Consider the following 25,389-nt stretch of genomic DNA (forward strand, 5'->3'; position numbering starts at 1 on the left):
CCAGATCATTATAATTAATATTAATTAGACGAACTTAAAGATGAAGCGAAGTTGTTCCCAACTTCACCTCACCTTTAACTTCGCCTATACAGGTTTGATCACAACTTCGCTGCTGGTAATCAAGCGAACTTGTGTACACCTTACACGTTTATCTAACTTGGTTCGTTTTGTGCAGATATGGCTGCTGTTGGAGGTGCAGGTGATGACGGTGATGATCAAAGACAATTCTTTCCAGCCCATAACCAGTTTATAACACTTGACCCAGATGCAAAGGGTGTGGAGGATTATAGGGAGATAATTACTTTTCTCCTGCGCTCAAGGATTTATCATGCAATAACAACTACCCTGCCCATTTCGCTACCGAACATTGAAGACTTTTGGCAGACGGTAGAGTATGATTGCCGGGTTGAGCCCCCGGTTATGCGAGCCACCGTTAACGGTCAAGTCGTTCAGTTTTCTTCTGAACATATACGGGTGGCGTTGCAGTTTGGCGAAGAAACGAGGGATGACCCAACGGAGTTTGTTGCGCCATTCCGTGATGGGGCGTTCCTCAGGATGGGATATTCGGGTCTCTTAGGAGACACTCAACGGAGGAAGGGGTTCCTCTTAGATCAGTGGCGCTTCCTTATGCACGTCATGATCGTATGTATGTCAGGACGGAAGGCAGGCACTGATGGCATGGGTGCGACAATGCAGTCTGCTATGACTGCATTGACTTATAATAAAAGATATTCGTTCAGCCAGATGATCTTTTACGAGATCGACAGGCAACGAAGGGCTGTGGCGCGTGAGCGGTTTACGATGTATCCTCGATTTCTACAGATGATTTTCAATCATGTGGCTCCGACGCTGCCTCAACGACGCCCTATACGATACGTTGAAAGTGTGACAAAACGTATCTTTGCACAGTGTCGCACGTCTAGCGCACGAAGCAAGCCTGAGCTGCGTCCCAGGCATACTCCGCTCTTTGGGTATCTTATAAACCCGGAGTATGTGCCTACGGCAGGGGACGAGTTCAGAGACCCAAGACAACAACAGGCGGCAGCACCCCAGGCTGTATCAGCTGCGCCTGCTGTATCTACTGATGTATCTGCTGCTGTGCCAGCTTCTGAGATTGATCTTGACACCATGTTCGGCGGGCAAGGGTTGTTTGATATGGACCGATTTGATCCACATGAGAATATCCCAGTCTCGGGTCCACAAGCTGATTTTGATGATGTGATGGAAGAGGCCAGACGGATGATGGTGAGGCATGAGAGAACGGTGGGTAAGCAGAAGAGAATTGCTGACGACGACGATGAGGAAAATGATGAAGAAGAAGCTGTGCAGCTGGTGAGAAAGCGCTCACGAAGGGAAACGACAGGTATGGGTGTAGGAGCCGGAGAGACTTCAAGGTTTGCACGTTTTGCTCCACCTGCCTTGTCTGGTATGTCCCTTGTTCCTACCTCTGTGCAGGTATCGAGTACAAGCGCTACGGTTGTTCCCGTAGTGGCTACATCGTCGGCTGACACTCCATCGGTCACAGCCATCCAGACGTTGGCTCCAGCAATTGTGTCTCTACCACCTCCAACGCTTACTCCATCGGTGGTAGTAGCACGATTTGTTGAGTCTACGGTCACCACTACTGCAGGAGTATCGTGTACGGTACCACCTGCGGACACGCCCTCTTCTGACTCGGAACGGATAGCTTCACTAGAGCGGATTGTAGCTGAGCAGTCAAAGACTATTCAAAGCCTAGTGGAAGCAAATCAACTGCAGGCATCCCTCCTGGCTGAGCACAGGAAAATAATAGATGCCTTGAAGGTGTTCTTGGCATCTCAGGGGGAGATGAGCTGTAGAGGTGATGAGTTGAGGACCAAGCGTCGAGAAGACCGAGACGATGATCCCAATGCACCGGAAGGTGCAGGTGGTGAGCTGCCAAGAACCTCTCAAGCTCTTGGGGCTTCCACAGCTGAGGGGGAGTCTACCGAAGCGGCTGGTGGTGATGATGTAGTGATGGTGGAGGATGACGTGATCGATGCGCTGAAGGAACTTGATGATGACATGTTCAGCGACGATGTGTTATTTGATGAAGATGTTCTGCCAATCAGTGAGATTGAAAAGATTGGTGCAGAAATTGTGATAGAGAATGTGATAGAAGAGGGGAGATTGTTGAAGAAAACGTTGAACACGAGATCCCTGAGGTTGAGAAAGCCAATGTGAGGGCTGAGATTGATGAGACTACTGAGTGGGAGGAGCAGCCTAGGTGGAAGGAAGGCTGTGCTCATTGGTTTATCAAGACCAAGAAGCCTGCTGTTCCAGCCATGTTCAAGAAGAGCTATAACATTAAAGGCTATGCTGAGGCGAAGAAGGGAATCATCTGTTGGATTTATGATGAACAGATCAAGTTATTTGTGGTAAAACGTTATGATGGCATTCAATACTTCAAGAGAATGTTGAGATCTTTCAACACGTTGCCGGAATGCGAGGTGAAAGATTTGGGCAGGTTGGGCCTGATAAACAGAAGTGACAACAATATGGCAAGAATGATTGAGATGATTGTGTGGAAAGAAGGCGTAAAAGAAAAGAAGTTTGAACTATTAAAGCCACAGAAGGGAAAGCTCGTGGAGGATACAGAGAGGGGATTGAGAGCAGATGGCAAGCAATGGATGGTGATGAAGTACAAGCCGATCCGATGCATCAAGGAGGTTCCAATGAAGAATATGCCTCAAGATGTGTTGAAGAATCTAAAATGGTGGTACGTTGATTGCCAGACTGCTGAAGCCGTGATGGAAGACGAAGATGAACAAGAAGTGCTGAGGGTGTATGACCCGATGCATCTTGTTAACTTATCGAAAGCTGATTTGCAAGCGTTGAACGAAAAGAAGATATTCTATATTCCTGCTTGGAAGGATGAAGCAAGGAAATATCAGCGAGTAGTCACGGTGTGTGTTAGAGAAGGAGTGCACGCATGAAGATACAGGATTACAAGACACAAGCTATGAAGATCAAGATATGAAGCTACTGCCAAGGGGGAGTCTGTTGGTGCATAGATGTCAGTAGTTCATATGTATAAAGTCTGTAATCGAGTCTGTAATATTGTTTATGTAATTGTTTGTGTAACAGCGAAGTTGTTGACAAGTTCGCTTAGGCGAACTTGTTAACCAAGCGAAGTTGTTGACAAGTTCGCCTAGGCGAACTTGTTCAACGAGCGAAGTTATTGACAACTTCGCCTGAGGCGAAGTTGTCGTGTATTTAAGTAACCTACGGGTTACTGTTTACAGTTCGGTTTTTGATAGTTTGTTTCAGAGTTCGTGATAGTTGTGATCATTTCACGTGTCAAGTGTCTGTAATAGACGTGGTTTGAGTTATAATATAACGTGGTTTCGTTTGTATCGTGTGTTCGTGTTTTACGTATTCTACGCTCGTAACTACCCACGCAGGGATTCCGCACCTGCGTAGATAGCGATATCCCATGTAAGATCCGTCCGGGAACCTACATAGATCATGGTTTTCTTCAGTGTGTTCATCCAGTTCTTCAAAACTAAAACCTTGGTCCATCAGATTTATAATCCGTAGATCTTCTCTTTTTAGCTCATCAAGTCTGGCCTTTATGTTCTCTAACATCATTCAAATTCATTTGAGGAGAAGTATGTTCATCCACATTATCCTTCACTTCTCTCTCCTCATCATCTTCTATATCAGACAAATCATTCAATGCTTCAATCTTCGGTTCATTCAAATCATAGTCTTCATCCCTCATAGATTGCAAGGGAACAACATTGATTACACCTTTCTTCCTCTTCGGCATTGCTTTTTTTGGAATTTTTCCTGCTCCAAATCTCTTTCTTTTTCGTACATATCTTATTAAGTCAACTGGCCAGCTTTTTCATCTGATTTCATTTCATTGAATAGGCTTTCAAACATTTTCTCATTTGCTTTCTTTACCATTTCCTCTTGTATTCTTTTGGCATCCAGATATGTTACCACTTGCTTATTAGCTTCTTCATTTATAGGTTCAGAAGTCTTTGTTTGTTGAAATTTATAAATAATATGTTACCACTTGCCTATTAGCTTCTTCGTTTATAGTTTCAGAAGTCATTGTTTATTGAAATTTCTAAATAACAATAGCTTCTTCATTTGGCATCCAGATATGTCCACTTGCAATGGGAACAGTGTGTTCATAAGTCTTTGTTTGTTGAAATTTATAAATAACAATTGCTAAAGCATTGTCATCCTCCTCAACTTGTTGTAATTTTAACAAACCCTCAATCACCTCTTGCTCCACCTCTCCTCTATCTTCACTAATTTTCTTTTAAGATCAAACTCTTCCATCATTATCCTCTCCTCCTCCATCTCTTTATCAGTCAACAACCTGTTTAGAATGTCCCTTGTATCCATTCATTAACAATATGATTCTGCCTTTTTCTTCCTTCTTCAGTTGATTCATCCACAAACAAGAGTTCATCACTAGATTCCACTTCTTTTCTTGTTATTGGCTGCAGCTGGCTTTCATGCACAGCTACAGCTTTTCCTTTCATCCTCCTTCTTTCCTCCTCCTCATCTTCAAGCCTATATGGTTATATATCTCTCACTACCATGGGTGGGAACTCATTTATCTCCCTTATCAAGCCCTCTAACTCTTCAATTACTTCTTTATCTTTTTTTTTCACTATTAAAGATTCAATATTGTCAAAGTCTCCATATAATATTTCAAGATCAGAGTCATATTGACTCATATCATCATCATTTCCATCATTTCCTCCTACAGTCTCAACTATCTCCTCATCCTCATTTCAATAATCATTTCATCATTTTGCACATTCACCTCGACCTTGTTCACATTCATATTAACCTCAGCATCATGCACACTCATATCAAGCTCAGCCTCATGCACCTCATTCACATTCACATCAACATCAGCATCAACATTCATATCCATAGCATCAACTTCATATTCTCTATCTTCATCCTCCTCACTACTATCATATAAGTCTCTAATAATCTTCAAGGAATCAGCCTCATTAATAACTACACCAGTAACAGGTAGATTCTCCCATGTTTTGGTACATCTGAGGTCTTCTCAACCTCATTCACTAGAGTTTGAATCTTTGAGAGAGCTTTTTCTGGTTGTAATTCTAGGTCTTTGTTTCTTTCCTTCCTGAGAATACAGTTTTCAAGTAGAACGTTCATGTCTCGATGAAGTAACCTCAATCTTGCATAAGGGGATGGTGAATTTATCGGAGAGACTTGAATGGGATAGGCAATTGGGTTGGTTGAGTTGTTTGAGGTGGGCTTTGGATTATTCGTTCACTTATGCTTGTTAAAGGGTTTGATGTTTGAACTAGAAATGTTTGGCTTTATGTATGTGGGGATAGAGATGAGTCATGTTGTTCAAAGTCTACGGAGTATGTTGGTGATTGGTATGGTATATTGGGATGGTTTGTTAGATTATATGGGATCAGTTCTAGAATGTAAGGTTCTGGTTTAGGGTAGGTTTGGGTTTCTTGTTGGGTTTGAATTTGGGTTTCTGGTTGGGTTATAGTATGGGTATGGGTTAATAGGGAAGATAATGGTGATGGAATGAAAGGTTCAAATGTTTGGGAATGGTGAGACGGTGAAGGTATATATATATGGTTCAAGAATTTAGTTTTGTGGAGGTGATAGGATTGGTGATGAAATAGGTGGTGTAGATACAATATTGTCAATATTCACAGCATCAACATTTTCATCATTCACAAAGGGTACACTTTCCCCTCTGAACTTGGACTATGTCCTCATATACAATCTCTACTTCCCTCTCCACAACTCTTCCTTCAACAACAATATCTCCTTCAATCACATCATCTCCTCCATCATTGTTATCATCATCAAAATTAATATTAGTGTCTTCATCAGCATCACCCTCTTCCTCATCACTGCTCACCCTTGGTGAAGCAGGAACCTCCATGATATCAACTCCATTGTCAATCAACCACGGAAGGATATCATACTCCACTTCCGGGTTAAAATGGCTTGTCGGACCCAATCTGTTTATTCTTCGAAACACATTTGGATCTTGTAAGACATGTGACGTGCCAGCTATTGGAAGGTCAATATTGAAATATTAAAAATGATTTGCAGGAAACGAGGATGCGTGAGAAATCGATTATTTTCATCCTTCCTTAAATTTTTTACCATTCCCTCGAATATCATCCTTGAAAAGTTGAAAGGGCGATCATAGACTACGACACCGGTTGCTGTTGAAATTTCCCTGCTCATAAGGGTCCACGTGCCCCTTCGCGGGCAAAGCTCCGGATGATGTGGTGAATAAGGAGTCTGTACAGCACTGGAAACATTCCCTATGGAATTGACCTTCAATGACATTACAGTGATACCCCATTGTGTTTAGAAATATTCTCAACAGTCGTTGGGTAGAGTTGGATGATTGTACTTCAAGGTCATCTTGCAACGGTAGGCTTGCACGAATCAAATTCTCGGTAATTCCAGCCTCCCGACCTGATACAGTGGTCTAAACTACCGTTTATATCATCTTCGAGTTGGGCTAACTTCCAGAAATCTAGGTTATGATTTTTGTAAATGATAGGGTTCTCAGTCAGTGCAAAGCGAAGATGGGAGCGTATTAACAAACATATCATCAGCTCCAACGTCCTGTTCTCCTTTGTTATCTGGAGAAAGGCGCACATATTGTTCTTAGGTTCGAGCGGATACACCATTTTCTGCATAAACACAAACAAAAATACATATTCAAAGTAATAATTAGTCAATAATGAATACCAACTGAACATGAAAAGAGTTATAATTGAAGAAAAATGTTTAAAGGGATAATCTTTATGAACATGTTCTTTGACAGTTTTATAACCTACACAGAAAACAGAGATGTCAATAAAAATAAAATCGAAACCCTAAACTCATATAAAGAGTGTCAAAAATCATTCAATTGAAGCTTTCCAAGTCGGAATTAAGTGGATGAAAAATTATTGGTAGGATTAAATAGAAACGTTTGGTTTACTAGGTTGCAAGAAAGCATATAATAATGTAAGAGAGAGAGGGAAAAAATGAAATGAAAAGTTTTCTAAGTCCCCCTTTTATAGTGTATGCCTTGTGCATTTGAAAGTGAGTGTTAAATGATTTTTGTCATTTAGTACATGAATACTGCCAAAAACCCAGATTTCAAATATTCAAGGATAAAGCTTGGCCGATAAAATGTATTATCCAAGCTTGCTCGTTCCCTGAGTTTGCTCATGGTTTAAAGTTTATTAGAAATAAACTAAGTAAATAAAATGAAAGAAGCTTACTCAAATATACAAGATTGCTCGAGAAATTAATCACATGCCAAGTAATCAAGTATATTTGGTCAAATAGGCAACCTTGCTCAAAATCAATAAAGATCCCAAAATAATAACTTAGAAATATTTCTAAATGTCAACTTTACTTGAATACCTTACCATTACAAAGTTTACTCGATTCTATTTAGACAAACAAAGAGTTAACATTGTTTAGGGATATACATTTAAGTATACTCGAAAACAAGGTTTACTCGACAATACTTACAAAGTATGCTTGAGAAGACTTGAACTATTAATTTAATATACAAGTGTGCTAAAAGCATAAAGTGTACCCGTGGAGTAAAGTATGCCCGGAAGCACTTGAAATGTGCAAGTATGCTTGGAAAAAACTTGAACTATTAATTTAATATACAAGTGTGCTCTATGCATGAAGTTTTATTGATAAACAAAGTTTACTCGAAAACACTTGTATTTTCAGAGAAAGTATTCAAACATATTCAACATATAAGTAAATCAGTATTTCAACAAGTGTGCTTGACAATATACCTTGTTTACTCGATAGAGCTAAACATCAAGTAAATAGTCAAGATTACTCGAATAATATTCATTTATATCAAATTCAATCTATAAGGCCCCGTTCCTGGTGTCACATATTGACGTTAGATTTACTCATAAACATAGAACATTCATTAAAAAATATTAAAATCTTATCTTTAAACTTTCATATTATGTTAACATAAAACGTCATAACTTTTCTTCATTAGATGCCAGTCGGCTCAGTCCATGCCATGTGTCCCCCTCAAGCCAGTTCCATCAATCTATTTGCCTACGTGCATATTAAAAGTCAGCTACGCTGAGTGAGTTCTAGTTAATCAGGAAAACTACATTACATTCATATATATATATATATATATATATATATACGTATCCATAAACACATATTACATACTTAACCTGCTTCTTTCATTCATACGTACACACATACATACATTCATACTTCTATATATCATACTTTCATTGTTTCATACTTTCATACTTACATTCTTTCATACTTTCATACTTTCTTGTTTAGCTTACTTAAACATACATAATTATCTTTACGTTCTAAAGAGCCTTTTGCCCTATAACCTTATAGATATTATTAGGTCATGGTCCCTACAATCGCAGATATTAATAGGGTCTGTTCCTTACATTTGCAGATATTATTAGGGTATGTTCTCTACATTCATATATATTATTAGGGTCTAATTCCAACCTTCGCAGATAGGGTCTGTCCCCTAAATTCGCAGATATTATTAGGGTCTTTCCTCTACAATCGCAGATATTATTAAGGTCTTTTCCCTTCATTCGCAAATATTATTAGGGTCTGCCCCTACATTCACAGATATTATTATGGCTTGTTCCCTTCTTAACCATACAACCATAGAATCCCACAACCATATATACATTTGTTTATATATATATACTTTCATACGTGCTCTCAACTTGTCAATATCATTCATATATAATTCGTATATCATTCACAAAGCATTCACATATCATACATTTACCACTCAAGGTAAGTGTATTAACTAATCACATCGAGTATGCACACAGCCCCGAAAAACATAACAGAGAAAAGGGGCTAGAAACTCGCCTGAGTCCTACTTTTCTCCGAGTTAACAGTAATACCCTACCTTAGCTGTGCACGGCTAACTGTGTAATAATTATAAGTATCAGTTAACTACCTCTAACTATATCACTAATCGAATAATCATATTATCTAATAACCATTATAATCAAATGACCATTCTAATCAAATAGCTGTTCTAATCTAATGACAATTCTAATCGAATGACCATTCTAATCGAATCACAATTCTAATCCAATGACAGTTCTAATCGATTACTTTGTCAATTCGATCACTTTTTCATTCAATTCTATTATTTTTCTCTAGAACCCGATTCAAACATGGTTTTTCATATATTTTCTTCCTAATCGCATCTTTACATCACGTTATACCCGTTTTAATGATAAAATGAGTTATGTGCCATAACAAGTTCATTTCCGTACTTTAACACGGCCCAAACGTCACCCGTATTACTCACTTCATTCCAAACAACTTTTTTATGTAAAATTTTACATTTTTCTCTCATAATAAGGTCTAATATACTATCCTACCAAGTTTCATGCAAAACCGACTTCGTTTACCCGTACTTTTCATGAACCGAAACTACTCGTTTTACACAAAATGAACCAACTAACCTGTTAGCTCACAAGTTCATTAATTTATCAATAATCACGGCCGTTCTATCATCCTACCAATTTTCATTCAAAGCTGTACACGAAAAGTAAACCTTTTTAACAAAAAACGTACATTCGAGTTTTGTGTTTGAAGTCACTCGAATAGACCAAAACCATATCAAACGAACTTGGAATTGAGTGACTCAAGTGGCCAAGGAAACGTCTCTCCCCGATCTACAATCCCATTAGTTATCTGTCACCGGAAACCACCGCTACAGTTTCCGAAAAACCAAAACAGTTTCCGAAATCTTCTATTTTCGCTATTATGCTTTTTTTGTTAAAAACCGGACTTCCCTACCTCTGATTGAAGCCTAATAGGTGGAATTTTTAATTTATATGCCATGAAAACTCAAATAAATATTGAGGCCGAACCAAAGGATAGATCTTCGGGAATCGTTGTGTCTTTGTTGGTGGTTTTCTCAAAAACTGGAATTTTGGTAAAGAAGGAGTTTGGAGGCTAGAATGGTTATGAATGAGATGGTGGCTACATTTATAGGAAGAGGGTAGGGTTTCATGTTTAACTTTTCATATAATGACATTTATTCCCCTCATACTTTAGATAATTATATTTATCTTCTATACTTAATTAAACTCAAATTATTTAAATACCGACGAAACTTGAGATGTTACACAATCCAAAGTTATAAAGTATGCTTGAAATAGACAAGATTTCAACTACACACACAAGTTTACTCGAAACACATATTCAAAGTATAGTTAGACACATTCACATTAGATAATCATCAAGTATGTTCGAATGAGTTGAATTTCTAATATAACACCTAAGTTTACTCGAGAGTTCAAAAACATCAAAGTTTACTCTAAAATACATAATCATACATATGCATAAAAAAGGTATCAAGAATGCTCGAATAAGTTAAAATTCAAATAAAAACATCTAAGTTTACTTGAAAGTTTAAAAGCATTAATGTTTACTCGAAGTTACATATTCAAAGTGAATATGCAACACTTTTGACTTAAACCTTACTTTAAACAGTTTGTCTTATTTAGGTTCAAAGTTTAAGAGCAAATGGTGCATAATGAGATCAAATTTCTCATTTTAAACATTTCAAATCCTTTTCACTTTTATTAAAAGATCTCAACGTGGGATCATATTGGTCAAGTTACCTTTCAATACTTCATTCCCAGCATTATTATAACACATCTGGCAGGTTAATAGTAGGTAATTACTTCGCATGAATTTCATTACTTTGGGTTATATGCTTAAGGATAAATTAGTTGCAAAATACATAAATGGATAACACTTATTAAACTACGATGTTCCGTATCTCTTCTGAAGGCTTATTTGGCTTTCTCCAGATCAAACCAAATTGACTTTAACCCTTGATATTTGGTAAAAATATATTTATGACAGAACATTTAAAATTTCTTAATAAATTCAACTATTCAAAACTTTACAAACTTTGAGGTTGAACGTTGGACTTACATGCTACGCAATACGGACTTACAGGCCTTACATTCAAGGTGTTTAAGACTTACATTGATGTCCCACCTTTGTAGTTCTAGTTTAAACCCTCATGTTTGTAATTTTATCAAATTTGGTTGATATATAATCCTTGTGCTCAAATTTGTTGTTTGTCATACATATAAAATGTTTCATTTTGAGTGAACAAATACCAACAGGCTTGTGTGTGACTGCGTAGTTACTTTTCTGCCTATCATTCGTAGAGATGTATCTTGAAACATGCTTATTTCAAATATGTATCTCCACATTAAGTTTAGCATTTTATTATGTTTATTTCACCTTAGTTTTTACACATCATAGAAAGCTACGATACATATCAATGACTGCACTAATAGCCTTTTTAGCATATTAAATCCATATGATTAGTGTAAATAATCAATCTACTATCATTTCCCAAAAGATTGGATCAATTTTCATTGAAAACCTTTTAAGCTTCTATAAAGCTTGAACTAGATAGTCTTATCATTTCTCCACCCCATTAACTTGCTTAGTTTGTCAAAAATCATTTTACTTTGCAAACTTCTTTGGAAAATGTTCATTTTAGTACATAAGTTTGAAATCAAAGCACGGTTTTGACACAAGCAATCAATAACATAATCAAATATAATCAGAAGTGGCAGGTATGCATTTACACAATCTGACTAACATAAAATTGTATTCTAGACAAACTATGCAAAGTCTATCATGTCCTAATCACATAAGCATTTTCAGATTATTACTTCAAGATCAAGGTATCTATTAAGCATACAGATAAACATTTCAAAGCAGACGTAGTCACACTCATCAGATATTCATGATCAATCACAGATCATACTTAAGCATCATAGACAACTAAGTCAAACATATTCATTTAAGCACATATCAAGCATTTCAAATTCACATATTCAAACACACAAACACAAGTTGCTCACTCAAGACCTTTTATCTGATAATCAGTTAGCACATTGAGCATATATCATCAATCAGAATTGATCAGAGTTGATGGAAAGCTTTTAATAGAATGTGAATCTTGTTTTATCTAGTGTCTTGGTGAATAAGTCAGCCAAGTTGTCAGTTGTCACTAGTATCAACTTTTTTCATTTCTATCAGACCTTTCTCATTAAAATCTATGATAAAATGATGTCTGATTTCAATATGCTTGGTCTTTGAGTGTTGGTCTGGATTGTTAACAATGAACAATGTAGCAGTATTATCAATGAAAATAGGAGTGTTCAAGTAATTCAGACCTTAGTCAAGCAGTTGATTATAAATCCAGAGGACTTGAGCATTGCAAGCAGAGGCAACAATGTATTCAGCTTCATCAGTGGAGATTGAAACAGTTGTTTGCTTCTAGCATTGCCATGATACCAGATGTCTCCCAAGAATTGACAACCACCTGATGTAGACTTCCTACTCATGTTGCATCCATCATAATCACTGTCAGTGTAGGCAAGTACGTTAAAAGCATTGTTCTTGGGATACCAAATACCCAAGTCAGGCATTCCTTTCAGATATCTAAAGATTCCCTTGACAACAGTCATGTGAGAAACTTTAGGATTTTCTTGAAATCTTGCACACACATATAGCAAAAATAATGTCTGGTCTTGAAGTAGTTAGGTACATAAGTGATCCAATCTTAGCTCTGTAGGCTCTCCCTTTTCATCAACTACAATCTTCTCATGTGTGTCCGTTGGAGTAGAAGCGGTCTTCAAGTCTTGGCATTGACAAATGAATATACCATCTTTCTTTTGTTGAAATTGTAATCCAAGAAAGAAATTCATCTATCCCATAGAGCTCATACAATACTTAGAATTCACTACTTCTTTAAACTCTAAACACATATGTTCATTTGTAGATCCGAAGATGATATCATCAACAAAGACATGAACCAAAAGAAAATCTCTTCTTCTTTTCTTGTAGAAGAGGGTCTTATCAATGGCTCCCCTTTGAAAACCATTCACAAGCAGATGGTTAGACAACTCATCATACCAAGCTCTTGGAGCTCGATGAAGTCCATATAGAGCCTTGTTAAGTTTATAAACTCTGTTTGTATACTCAGGATCCTCAAAACCTAGAGGTTGAGTGACATACATCTCGTGTTCTATCTTTCCATTTAAGAAAGAAAATTTAACATATAATTGAAACACTCTTATATTTTTGATAATATTATCGATAAACTATCGTTACAGTCTCAAACTATCATAATCAAAGTTTTGGGTTGAAATTTCTTTTAACAAGGAGATGATGTGACAACCGAGAATTTTTTTTTATATATTTTTTTTAAACGATGGCAACTCTAAACAAATGTTAGCGGCCCTAATCTATAGACGGGATGCCTAGTTGCTTTATTTTGATCATACATATAGACAATATGTCTACTTGGTTATTTTGATCATACATATAGAAGAAATTTCTACTTAATTTTATTTTGATCACACGTTTAGACTATGAGTCTACTTATTTACTTAGCGACATCTATCAATTTTCGGGATGAAAATTCTTTCAACAAATGGATAATGTGACACCCCGCATTTTCACGCTAACACCGTTAACATAAACTTCGTTATCTTAAATTCCATGCATAACATTTACATAAGTCATTAACGAGTCACACACATGAGTCCGTCAGTACACATTGGTCATTAATGTTGAGTTAGATATGGTTAAATAATTCAGATATATTTGTTATGTGCTAGTTGATTTTATGTTTTACACGATTTAGTACATTAAGCTCGCTTAACATGCTATTAGTTATTAAATAAGAAAATAACATCTCGAGCATATGTTTATAACATTATCTATGTGAAAATACATGTTAAATGATTATGTATTTAGTTTATACCTTGCTTCATGAAATTGCGATCGGTTGCGTGTAATTTGTATGTTTTCAGTTTTCACAAATTAATATTTATGAAAGAACAAAGAGGCTTAGTTTTATTAACTGGGGTTAGTATTTTATTCGTAATGATTCATTATAATCCGGTTTGGGTGTTATAAAGTTCGTTTAAAACCAAAACTGATTTTAGAAGGACCATTCTTGTATATATGATTAATTATAATATTAACAAAATAACCAACCCTAATCCCCACCCATAAACTGTCGACCTTCAGCCTCCATCTCTCCATATGGGTGTCTGCCTCAACCCCCCCCCCCCCCACACACACACAAACCCTTCTATTCAAGCTTGATTCTTGCAATTGGTGGTGTCTTTGAGTGATTATCACTATTCTAAATGCTAATTGGTAAGTTTTATGTATCAATTTTCATGTTTTGATGAATCCTGGTGAAACCCTATATGTTAAATCTCTGTAATTTGAATGATTATTATGTCAATTGATGAATTAAAACCCTAGAGATGTCATAAACATGTTAGGGATTGAGTTTTGTTGACAACAGTTTGCTGATTGATTCATTCTCGTTGATTGATTGGTTTGTAACTCGATGATAATTGATTGTTTATGATCTATTATTTATTCCATGAAGTTATACTTTGAGTCTCGTTTCTAGAAAGCAAAATTTTGTAATTATTGGACGAGTTATGAATAGTTTTTATGATTTTACAAAAACATGTGTCAAAATTGATACGGGGAATCGGATTCTGGTCTATCTTCCCAACATCATAACTCTTTCTTTGAAAGTTAAAATTTGGTTGGTTCCACTTCTGTAACATCACAATTTGAGTTAGAATTCTAGCTTAATTGACCTTGCTTGATTTAGATTAGTAGTTTGGCTTAGACAAGCCAATACATATTGTTGTGTAATCTGTTGAATTGTTTGTACCTATCTGCAATGATTGAATTATTGTGAGCTTTTTATACATGATAAAAATATATGAATATTTTTTGAGAAACCTAATTCGTATATTCTACTATGATAAATTTTGTATAATTTATCTTTAGGTTTTGCATAGTGAATAAAATCAGTTTGTACATGCTAGAATTTGTCTCGTGAACTGAATGATCATAAGTTAAGTTGTATGATGAATATTTGGTTGCTTTGCCATGATATGATGTGTGGACTTTTTGAAATTACTTATTATCACCAACGAGTCATCGATTCAAGTTTGTGTGAGTCCGTATGTGGGTCTTAGAGTCATGTGTTGTTGAACACACTTTCATAACTTAAACACTTGTACTAGGAAACATTTAGTGAGTCAAGTGCATCCTTTTGGTTTTGAGGAAAGTCTATTACATGCGACACCAATGAGTTCATGAATTTTCCTTGGTTTATGGATTGAAAGCACAAAACTATTTTCTTATACTTGTTTTATAGAATGAAAACACAAAACACTTTTCATTGTTTTCTTGATTTAAAACACAACTATTTTCGTATACTTGTTTTCTAGATTGAAAACACAAAACATTTTCCTTACTTGTTTTTTGGATTGAAAACACAACATTTGCCTATACTTGTTTTTGGGGAGATAACATGGATTTACTTACATACTGGTTTTATGGAGGAAAACACAGCGACTTGTTTTGGATTTATGTAGTTTTTTATATATAACAAGTTTATACTAAATTCCCTTATATCACTTAATGGCCTTTCATTACCTTGACCCGATAGGATGGGATCGCGGGGTTATATGGAGAAGTACCACTGGGTTTGACAAACCCCTCCCGGGCTAGTCGCGCTAGGACGGTTGTGATGTTGTAAAACGGGTGTTATATTTACCTAACTTTTATACGCCAGTGTTGGTGACAGACTTGGTAAGAAGGCATACATACAGTCAGCTTCGGTTCAAACATATAGTAGCTTGTAAATGGGTTAGCTACCCTGGTATATTTGAAAAGTGCTAAATCTACTTATACATACACTACTTATGCTACGTATACTATCTACAATGCATATACTACTTTTTGCTACAACTAATTAACTAACCAACCTCGTGTTAACCCTTGAGTATTTATACTTGCCAGACTACTAGATGTGCTAAGGAACGGGTTGCATTACATATGTCAGGAGTCACAGTTGTCACATGAACTTTTATTTCACATTGTTTACATTTGATGGGTTGTGAATGTTTGAGCACGTGGTTTATTATTTTTAACCATTGACTTTACGCTTCCGCTAATATTTAAACTGTATGGTTTGGTTTTTGTTTTTGCATGTTTGAATGAGACTTACATAACATTTTGAATATTTTGAATTATATGTTTGGTATAAAAAATGAGCTAGATCGTGGTATGTCACACACCTCACGATTAAACTCCCATAGTCAAAAACTTGAGGGTGTGACATATTGGTTTTCAAAAAACCTGTCTATGACCTTTTTAAAGTTCAACTACATTTTTTTCAAACATGTCAACCCATCAGTACATTGTTTTCATGCATTGCACAACATACATATATACAAACACACATACATACATACATATATACATACATACATACATACATATACACATACATACATACTTACACACACACATACATGCATGCATGCATGCATACATACATACATACATACATACATACACTATGTCATTGGTATGCCCACGATAACCAGGTCACCATCCCTAGCTAATAAGATATCTTTTAACATGTTATCTTGCATCTTGCTTCACATCCTGATATGTCTTTTGATGCCGCCACTAATTCGGAAAAGGACGGTCTAGAACCAATGGAAGGTGAGGAGTCATCACACGCCAGCACCCTAAGTGACACCAACAAGTGGCAATTATTACCGGAATTTGGTAGATACTTATTACATCAATAACAAGTTCCATCTTTCCTCTGCTTTCGTTTTACCTCATTGACGTTGACTACTTTTGTTTATGATATCATAACTAACATATTAAGGCATAATGGAAAGGACATAACACCCCTATGTAAGATAAATTGACGAGTACGGTCCAGAACGTAATCATGAATCTATAGGTACATTGGTGTGAGATGAGATTTTGTTGTGTGCACACTTTTCTAAGGAAAACGCTTAAAACTCAAAAGTCGATTATCCAAAGTTACCAACGACTACGAGCTTTAGACTATCATTACTGTTTTTTTTATATATTTTGATTAATTATTATAAGTGTTTCCATGAATTTGGGAACCTCATCAAAACTTTGTTAAGAAAACCCTCTTGATTGAAAACATTTCTAGAATCTCAAGGCTGGACCGTCAGCTTTGTCTTGTGCACTGGAAAATGAAGAACGCCTCGTAAACTGACACCCTATTCCTTATGCTCTGATTATGAATTCCCTTTCGAATATACTTTTATGACATAAGTTCAAGCCTCAGCCTTACCTGTATTATGCTCTATCATAACAAACTCCACAATCATATTTTCCACATGATAATCCTATTGTCTCAACTCCTTAAACTTCATGTTGACTGACCATTACCGTATGGACACAATTCCGAGTAATAGATCAAAATCCTACAACAATGTTACATGTGATGAACACATAAGCTCTCTCCCTCTCATTTTGTTTTTCCATTTTCTTTCCTTGGTATGGAACCTTGACATGAAACTTCTTTCACACAAGAAATTGTCTCTACACTTGAATCATCTTATATCGAACATATGAAGACTAAATCCGTCATACAACCAACCTAAAAGAACAACCTCTGTTAGCCAGATTAAGGCTCTCCATTTTCGAAACCCTCCTATGCGAAACCAACCATACCCGTTAAATCTGTAATTCACGAAGTGCGAGTATCTTGTTGGCAATTGAACATTAAACTTGGCTGTCCACTTTGATTTCTAGACTGACAAGCCACAAATAGTCTTGGAGTTTCACCATTGAACTCATTTGGTTCTTCAATGATTGGAACTTTTTGTTGATTCTTTGTTGATAGGTTCCCCATTGGTGCAATTAAAGCATTTGCAACTTGGAAGCTTGGTTTTTCTTCCTTAATCATGTGATTCTCTATCATTTCATTTCAGCAGCTTGTAGAAAACAAATAACATCATATAGCTTGAATTTTGGGAAATTTGCCTTCTGTTTAATGTATTTGCTAAATGTGTACCATTCACCATATAGAGATGATAGCAACTTCTTGTTTAGGTCAAAATTAGTGATTTCAAGGTCAGTGGTTCTTATCTCATTGACTATTGCAACAAACCTTTGCAACATATATTTTAACCTCTCTCCTTCTTTAAACATGAACCTATCAAGCTGTTGCTTCAATTTATCTTTCTTAATATCTTTCAGCTCTTCAAATATTTCAACTACAACCTCAAATATGGCCTTAGAAGTAGTGTGATGATTCACACTTGTCAAAATCTCCCATGACAGACCCTGCTTCAACATGTACAATGCCTTATCATCCTTATTCCTCATTTGTCTCTCCAATATTTGATTGTAGCTAGCACCTTCAGCTGAAACATATGGTCCAATCTTGATGGAGTTCCACATATCAACATCATTGTAACAAACAACGACTTCTAGCAGAACTTTCCATTTGATATAGTTTCCCTGTCCTAGCAACCTTGGAATCTTGTTATTAGACACATCTTGGTCATCCATTTGTTTAGAAATGAAAATTACTTAAAACTTGACAAATTTTAGAAAAACAACCAGATCTGAGAATAAAATCCTTAAATATGATGAAATCAGATGGATAAGACTAAGATTTAGACTCAAATAAATAATAAAACAAGGTAGATCTGAGAATAGAAAAAATTTTAAACCTTAACAAATGTAGATCTGAAAATTGAATAACAGAATGCTGACGCACTAACCAATGGAATAGTGCTCAGCTGACGTCATCATTCTTCTTCTTCAAAATCAGCAAATAATCAGCAACAAATTCCCAGTCAGCAACAACAGATCTTCACAACTGCATAAACGTGGCTCCGATACCACTTGTCAAGACCGATCTAATTCACAAAATAATTATCGTAACCAACAATAGTGTGTTGACAAGACGTTTACGAGGAATGCTCAAATGAAGATCCATTGAACATTAAAGGCGGAATCAATGATATTCAAGGTGTTGATAGACGAACATAAACAAAGCATACACACACACACACTAGTCACTCAAATTATTTCCATTAATATTATCAAGAATACATTGAAGATCAATTAGGGTTTCAAGGTGGAATGTTGTGTGTGGCTACTTTCCGTACAATGATATTCCTTATACAAGAAAGTGTCAGCCATCAAATCACCCAATATTTTCTCTGGCTCGTGGTCATAAATGTGCCATAAAGTTTCCTTAAATAGACACAACTGACATCTTCTAGAAACCCTAATGATTGTTACAAGACATATTCAAACGTATTCAAAAATATTACAAGTGTAAACAGGTCTTCAAGTAAGCTTGTATCCTTGCCGAGAAGACCTTGTAACCATAAGTGTGCTTGGTACAATTCTTCGAGCAAGCTTTACTTAGAAACAAAATATTCTTCAAGCAGACTTCAATCTTCATGATAAAACCAAACTTTGCTCGATAAAATCCTACAATCTAACATGTTCTTCTTTTATCCCTTCAACCTTTTGTCTTTAACTTATTTGAACATGTTAAGTGTCTTGGTGACACTGTAGCTTCCTCGAGGTTGAACCATTCTCGTTGGAATTGCTGAGTAATTTCTTCATAACTTCCTTCAAGTGTGCTTGGACCATTGTATATTGTACCTTGCTAGATCCACCAAATTATTTGGTTTTAGCTTGGTTAAGCCAAGGGTTTTCCCTAAAACGAACCTTGCTCGACTCGAAGAACAACCTTGCTTGACGAAGTGTAGTTTGCTCGAACTAACACTTAGAAGAATTCTAGAATATTACTTTGCTTGAAAGTAAAATACCTTGGTTGAATAAGTTATAGGCTTGCTCGAAGTGCCAATTTTGCTCGTATTCCATATTTAGCCATTTCTTTGAGGTGGTTGAGAAGGTTCCAATCTTTCCTTGTCAAATCTTGATCCCAACACACTTAGAGATATCTTATGATTTAAAATGTAATACAGACTATCTATTGTCATTGTTGAGATACATGGGTTGAATTCTATGTCTTTTGAAGTTTATTTACTTGGATGATATTTTGATTATTTAAAAATAATTAAATAGATATTGTCATATTATATTGCATGATAGTAACTTGTGAGATGTAAACCATCAGTTCGCGCTCGGGTATTTCCGTCGTAGGTTGGGGTGTGACAGATTGGTATCAAAGCCGAAGGTTGTAAGATAGGTCGTTATAGGTTCCTTAGTAACATGCTTAGGACCTCGTAAGTGCTTACTTCACAACCTAATGTGTTTTATTTTTATTTGTTTACAACTTACTTATTTAATTATTTATTTATTTTGGGAAATTCCTTAAGAATTCATTTGTTTTGTTTTACTCCCACACCTTAAAGCATGGGAGTATGACAAGTTCCTGTAGTAACTAGAAGGGTGGGGGGTACTGTGAGTTGGGCCTTAGCAAAAGGGTTATGAAAACCCTAGGTAAGACGCTGTTCCTTACCTTGAGATAACCTGGCCCCAGTTTTCGAGCTTATTGGCCAAAGCGGAACAATTTTCATACAACCGGAACTTTAAGCGGTCAATAAAACCAGTTAAATGGTTGCATTCCTTATTTACAAATTGAATTCACGGTGGTTCATGGCTAGATTCGGAAATTCCAAATATTGTATTTTTGGTAATTTTAAAATATTTTGTTAAATGAAAATCCATGGGAAAACCCATGGGCACTCCAACTATATTTCTCAACCCCGTTTTGATACATATGTTTTTGTTGGAGTCTAATCATACGTGGTGATTCACGGGATGCTCCAGCTAATCACATTTAAATTCGTTATTTAGTTGGGTCAGTTAAAATGCCATGTATTGCTCATGGGCCAACCAACTTAATTGTCTTGTATATTAGTTAATTAGTTGGACCATTTAAAATGCCATGAAACGGTCATGGGAGGTCCAACTCACAAATTGATGTTATGTTAATTAGCAGGGCTAATAAGTTGGGAAAATAAATGTCATGGAAGGTGTAACAACTCGGATTTTCAATATAATATTTTTATCCGTTTACCCGACCCGATTTATGTTCTGGAAGTTTTATCAATAAAAATTTCACGTTATCGAGTAATTACTATTTTATTTTAATTTGATTATTATATTTAATTATTATATATAAATTAACTTTGAAAAATATACAACAATAACCCTAAACAATAGTTTTAGCCTTATATGATTCCATCTGAATAGTTAAGGGTCTAATTTGCAAAATCTGGAATATATTATATTTTAACCCAAAAACCCATTTACCCACTTACACAAACACGACCCATATTGTACCCGATGACCCGTTTGATTTTCTTGAACCACAATTCTCGTTCTAATATAGGAATTGATTTGTGATTTTTGATTATCATGCTTTATACGTTCTGGCCGACACTCGTTAATATGTTAATTCGATAAAATTGATATGTATTTCTTAAATATACTAAACTATCTTTTACTTGTTAATCGATATCTAACATAAAAAGCACCATTATTTAATTAAACCTACACACACGATCATGATAGTAGCACCAACAAAACCCATATGTCGAATTATATTTTATCAGCTTGTTTGTACCTGTTCATCCTCGTGTTTTATCCGCTTTTAATCGATCAATTAGACCTATCAGTTAACATCGTTAGAAGTAATTATTATGTGATTTCAGTTCGTTTACGATCCACAAAGATTATCCCTAAGGTTAATTGAACCAACAATAACCAGATTGAGAGATTTGATTTTCTCTAGGGTTCTTATAGTTCTGGTTAGCGTCTGTTTATTTTTAAATTATTGGGTTGGTTGTTTAAACACATTAACACCCTAGCCCAGTAGGCTAGGGTATGGTTGTGTGGAGGGTTGAGCCGCTGGGGGCGCGGGTCCAACTCCCCCCCCCCCCACCCCCACCCCTAACGCTTTATTTATGGAAACATCTTTCTTTAATTGTTTATTAATCATAACTAAACATTAATTAACATTATAAATTATTATAAAATTCTAAATAATCAATATTTTTATAAGGCCAACATATTAACAAATTAGGTTTTTGAATCTTGGTTAAAATCATATATATATATATATATGTAAATATATATATATGTATGTATATATATATATGTATATATAAATAATTTAAAAATTGATAAAGGTTTTTATCTTAAAAAGTTTAATAACTTTTTTTTTAAATTAATGTACGTAGTATAATATTATTATTTGAAAAGAAGATTATAAGCTTGAGTATTTTAAAAAACGATTTTATTTATATAAATGTTAATGTTATTATCTATTTTTTACAATGTTAAATTTCAAAGAAATTTTTATTAATAATAAAAATATATATGACTATATTAAATGTATTTTTAATTTAAAAGAAAGCAAATCTCTTTATGTAAACTATAAAATCTTTATAATTATTTATTCAAGTATTTTTATGTATTTTATATAATTAAATCATATTTATTACGATAGAACTTTCATAATAAAATTAATAATCAATATATGTAATATTTAATTTTCGCAAGCATACTCGATCATCAAGTCCCGAATCTCTATCTAGTTTTAGATTTGTTATTTAATCTGTATTTATAATTCCGTATTATTGTTACTTAGGATTTCTCATTGGTAATTTCCGAAGAGCGTGATTCATCGCTTTCTTATAGAATATTTCCCGCTTTGCTTGAATTGCTAAGTTAAGTAATTACTCCTCTTTTTACTTATTTTACATCTTTTTGGGGCCATATGCGTATTTGCAGTATTTATCTATTATCTAGTATTCAAAAGTGCAACAGTTTAATCCTTGTGTGTATATCGGTTTATGCCTAACTTTCTATTCCCTTACTTGCTTTATTTGAATGCATTTCGAATAAGTCCATCATTAATAGTATGATCATACGACTATCTTTCGGTAACCAATGTCCATTTATATGGCAACGGTTTTGCCCTATCTTTATTGTTTGTGTGAATTGATTAAATTCTATGGCTTAATTGTTTATCTCACAGGAACAGTTTGCGTTTTCTATTATATATTATTATTGTAGTGCCAAAATCTGGTGTCTTACTCACTCAACATGTGTTGTTGACAAAATTATTTCTATTTTATACGCATATGCATGTTATTGTTTGAACTAGTTGCAAGATTTGGTGAGGACTTAGTGAACAATTTAAGTTAGAAGAAATTTTCAAGAATAAATCAAGACTAGTTTAATTTAAATTATTTTGTTTGCTTTATTTCTAAATCATATACTTTGTTTAATTGGATTTCTTTGAATATTTAAATCAAATAAATAGATATTGTCATTTTAATTATTGCATGATAATACCTTGAGAGCTGTGGGCAATCAGCTCACGCCCCAGCATTTCCGCCTTAGGTTGGAGTGTAACAGAAGGCATATGGGAAGCCCAACTCACCAAAGAAAAAAAATGTTTATTCATTTACTTGATTTCATTTAAAAGAAAATTTTATGTTTTGACTTATTCACTTACTTCAAAATATTTTGATTCTCATGATCCGACACAAATCCTTCACTTGTAAAGACACGATTATCACGAGTTATTTAACTAGTTAACATTTTATTATCTTCTCATATTCATTTTATCATATGTTCAAACTATCAAGCACATTTCAAATTTTCACCCACAAATATTAATTTTTAATATTTTAATACTTCATGTTTTGGTAAATCTCGTGTTACTTCTCATTTTTCTTAACTTATCATTCATCTTATAAATCTTTATTTTTGGTAATCGCAGAATGCCATCTCTAAGAAAACATCCTCGTAACCAACGTCGTTCATCTGGTTCTCATGACCGCCGTCTGGCTGCTAGGATCAACAAGGAATTTATTGCTTCCCTTACTGATGATCATGTTAGGGATGAAACCTTGTCTCGAAAGTATTCCAAATTTACCCCTGACAATTCCAAAACCGAATCCTCAACTGATGCTAAAGCTGAACCCAAACCCGCTCAAAACAACAATACCTCTTCCCACAACAACACTACCCCTCACAACAAGAAACATAAACCCAATCACCGAAACAATGCTATCAACCAAACACAACCTGATCCAACCGTCTCAAACAAGAAACATTACTCCGGACAACACCCGTTATGTGCTAAGTGTAACTGTCTTCATCGTCCCCAATGCCAATGCCTTCTTTGCACCCAATGCAATCGTGACAGTCACATTGCTAACGTTTTCCATTCACCTCCTGGTGAACAAGCTGTTCCAAAACGTTCTATGTTGCCTGCTCCTGGACCTGCTACTACCCCGTATGCTCAACCTGGTGTTCCTACTATCGGTGCTTGCTACCGTTTTGGAGACCCTAACCATCTCAGCAACATGCGCCATCATCTCATCCATGCTAACCAAGTTATACCTGCACCCTAATACACTAACCATACTCACCAAGTTCAACCCTATAAACCCCACATCCATCAAGCTCCTTCTGTCAGTCAAGACCATCCTTACCTAACCCAACCCTATAAAATTCCATACCTGCAAGCTCAAGTTTACTAAACTTACTCTGACCGAATCCCACTCGTGCAACCCGTTAAAGCTCAACCTATTCAAACTATTCCGAATCAATCTACCTTGACTGCTCAGTTATTATGGATCCAATTCATCAAGGTGCGCCAAGTCAAATTAATTAAGCTACACAAGGACTTCGAAGACTTTTGCTGATTTCATTATTCTATCTTAATTTATTTTTTCTTTCCAATTATGGATTATAACGACTTCATTGTGGTATTGAATAATTTTAATTTGGATTAATTATCCTTACGTGTTCTTATCTCATGAATAAATTTTATTCTTCAAAGTTAATTGTTTATGATAGCATAGTCCAATCTTATTTTTTTATTCTCCTTCATCACAACCCATTTTTAACCTCAACTTCAAGTGATTCATTCCTTTCGATTTTCAAGACTTATACATTTACATCAAAATGTGTTTTAGAAATTTCATGGTTTCATTTAAGTTCATTTCAATTTTTGAAAAGTTTTATACATTGATGGATTTTCTCGGCAACCGCCAACATCCTTGTTCCGGCAATTCTGGTGACTTTCTCTATTCTTTCGTTCATCACTAACGTTTTGTGAAAACACTAGGCTTGAGGAGATATGATCTTCCCTTTACCGTCACCATCATCATCGGAAGTACTCATCGGAAAAGCACGGCGTCGCCGATTAATTATACTTCGGCAGCTATCGCCACCACCTGAATTCCGACAACTATCGTCCTCTACGCACTAGCTTTGTGGAGATCTGCTCCTCCCGTTCACCATCATCATCAAAAGTGAAGTGAAATATATTATTATTATTATTATTATATTGATTGGGTGCCCTATTGCTTGTGTTTGTGTGATTAGCTGCAATCTTAGAGCGTAGGAACCATGACTATTACTTGAGACCATGTCCGGAAACGAGGGGTGTAGGAAAGG

The 25,389-nt window shown here is 35.5% G+C and overlaps 1 protein-coding gene across 1 annotated transcript; it reads right to left on the reverse strand.

Moving 5' to 3' along the window:
• Positions 1 to 17,892: 17,892 nt before the first annotated feature.
• LOC143603808 (uncharacterized) lies at positions 17,893 to 18,489 on the reverse strand. The gene has a single exon (XM_077080501.1). It carries the CDS (start codon positions 18,487 to 18,489, stop codon positions 17,893 to 17,895), a length of 597 nt encoding a protein of 198 aa, XP_076936616.1.
• Between the last annotated feature and the right edge of the window lie 6,900 nt (positions 18,490 to 25,389).

The sequence above is a fragment of the Bidens hawaiensis genome, unplaced genomic scaffold (assembly GCF_021521415.1).
Source record: "Bidens hawaiensis isolate Kalapana, Puna unplaced genomic scaffold, B.hawaiensis_p1.1 tig00062790_1, whole genome shotgun sequence".
Lineage (NCBI taxonomy): Eukaryota > Viridiplantae > Streptophyta > Magnoliopsida > Asterales > Asteraceae > Bidens > Bidens hawaiensis.

Bases quoted from the DNA above. Each gene is read 5' to 3' on its own strand.
- LOC143603808 (XM_077080501.1), bottom strand. From the start codon at position 18,489: ATGGATGACCAAGATGTGTCTAATAACAAGATTCCAAGGTTGCTAGGA.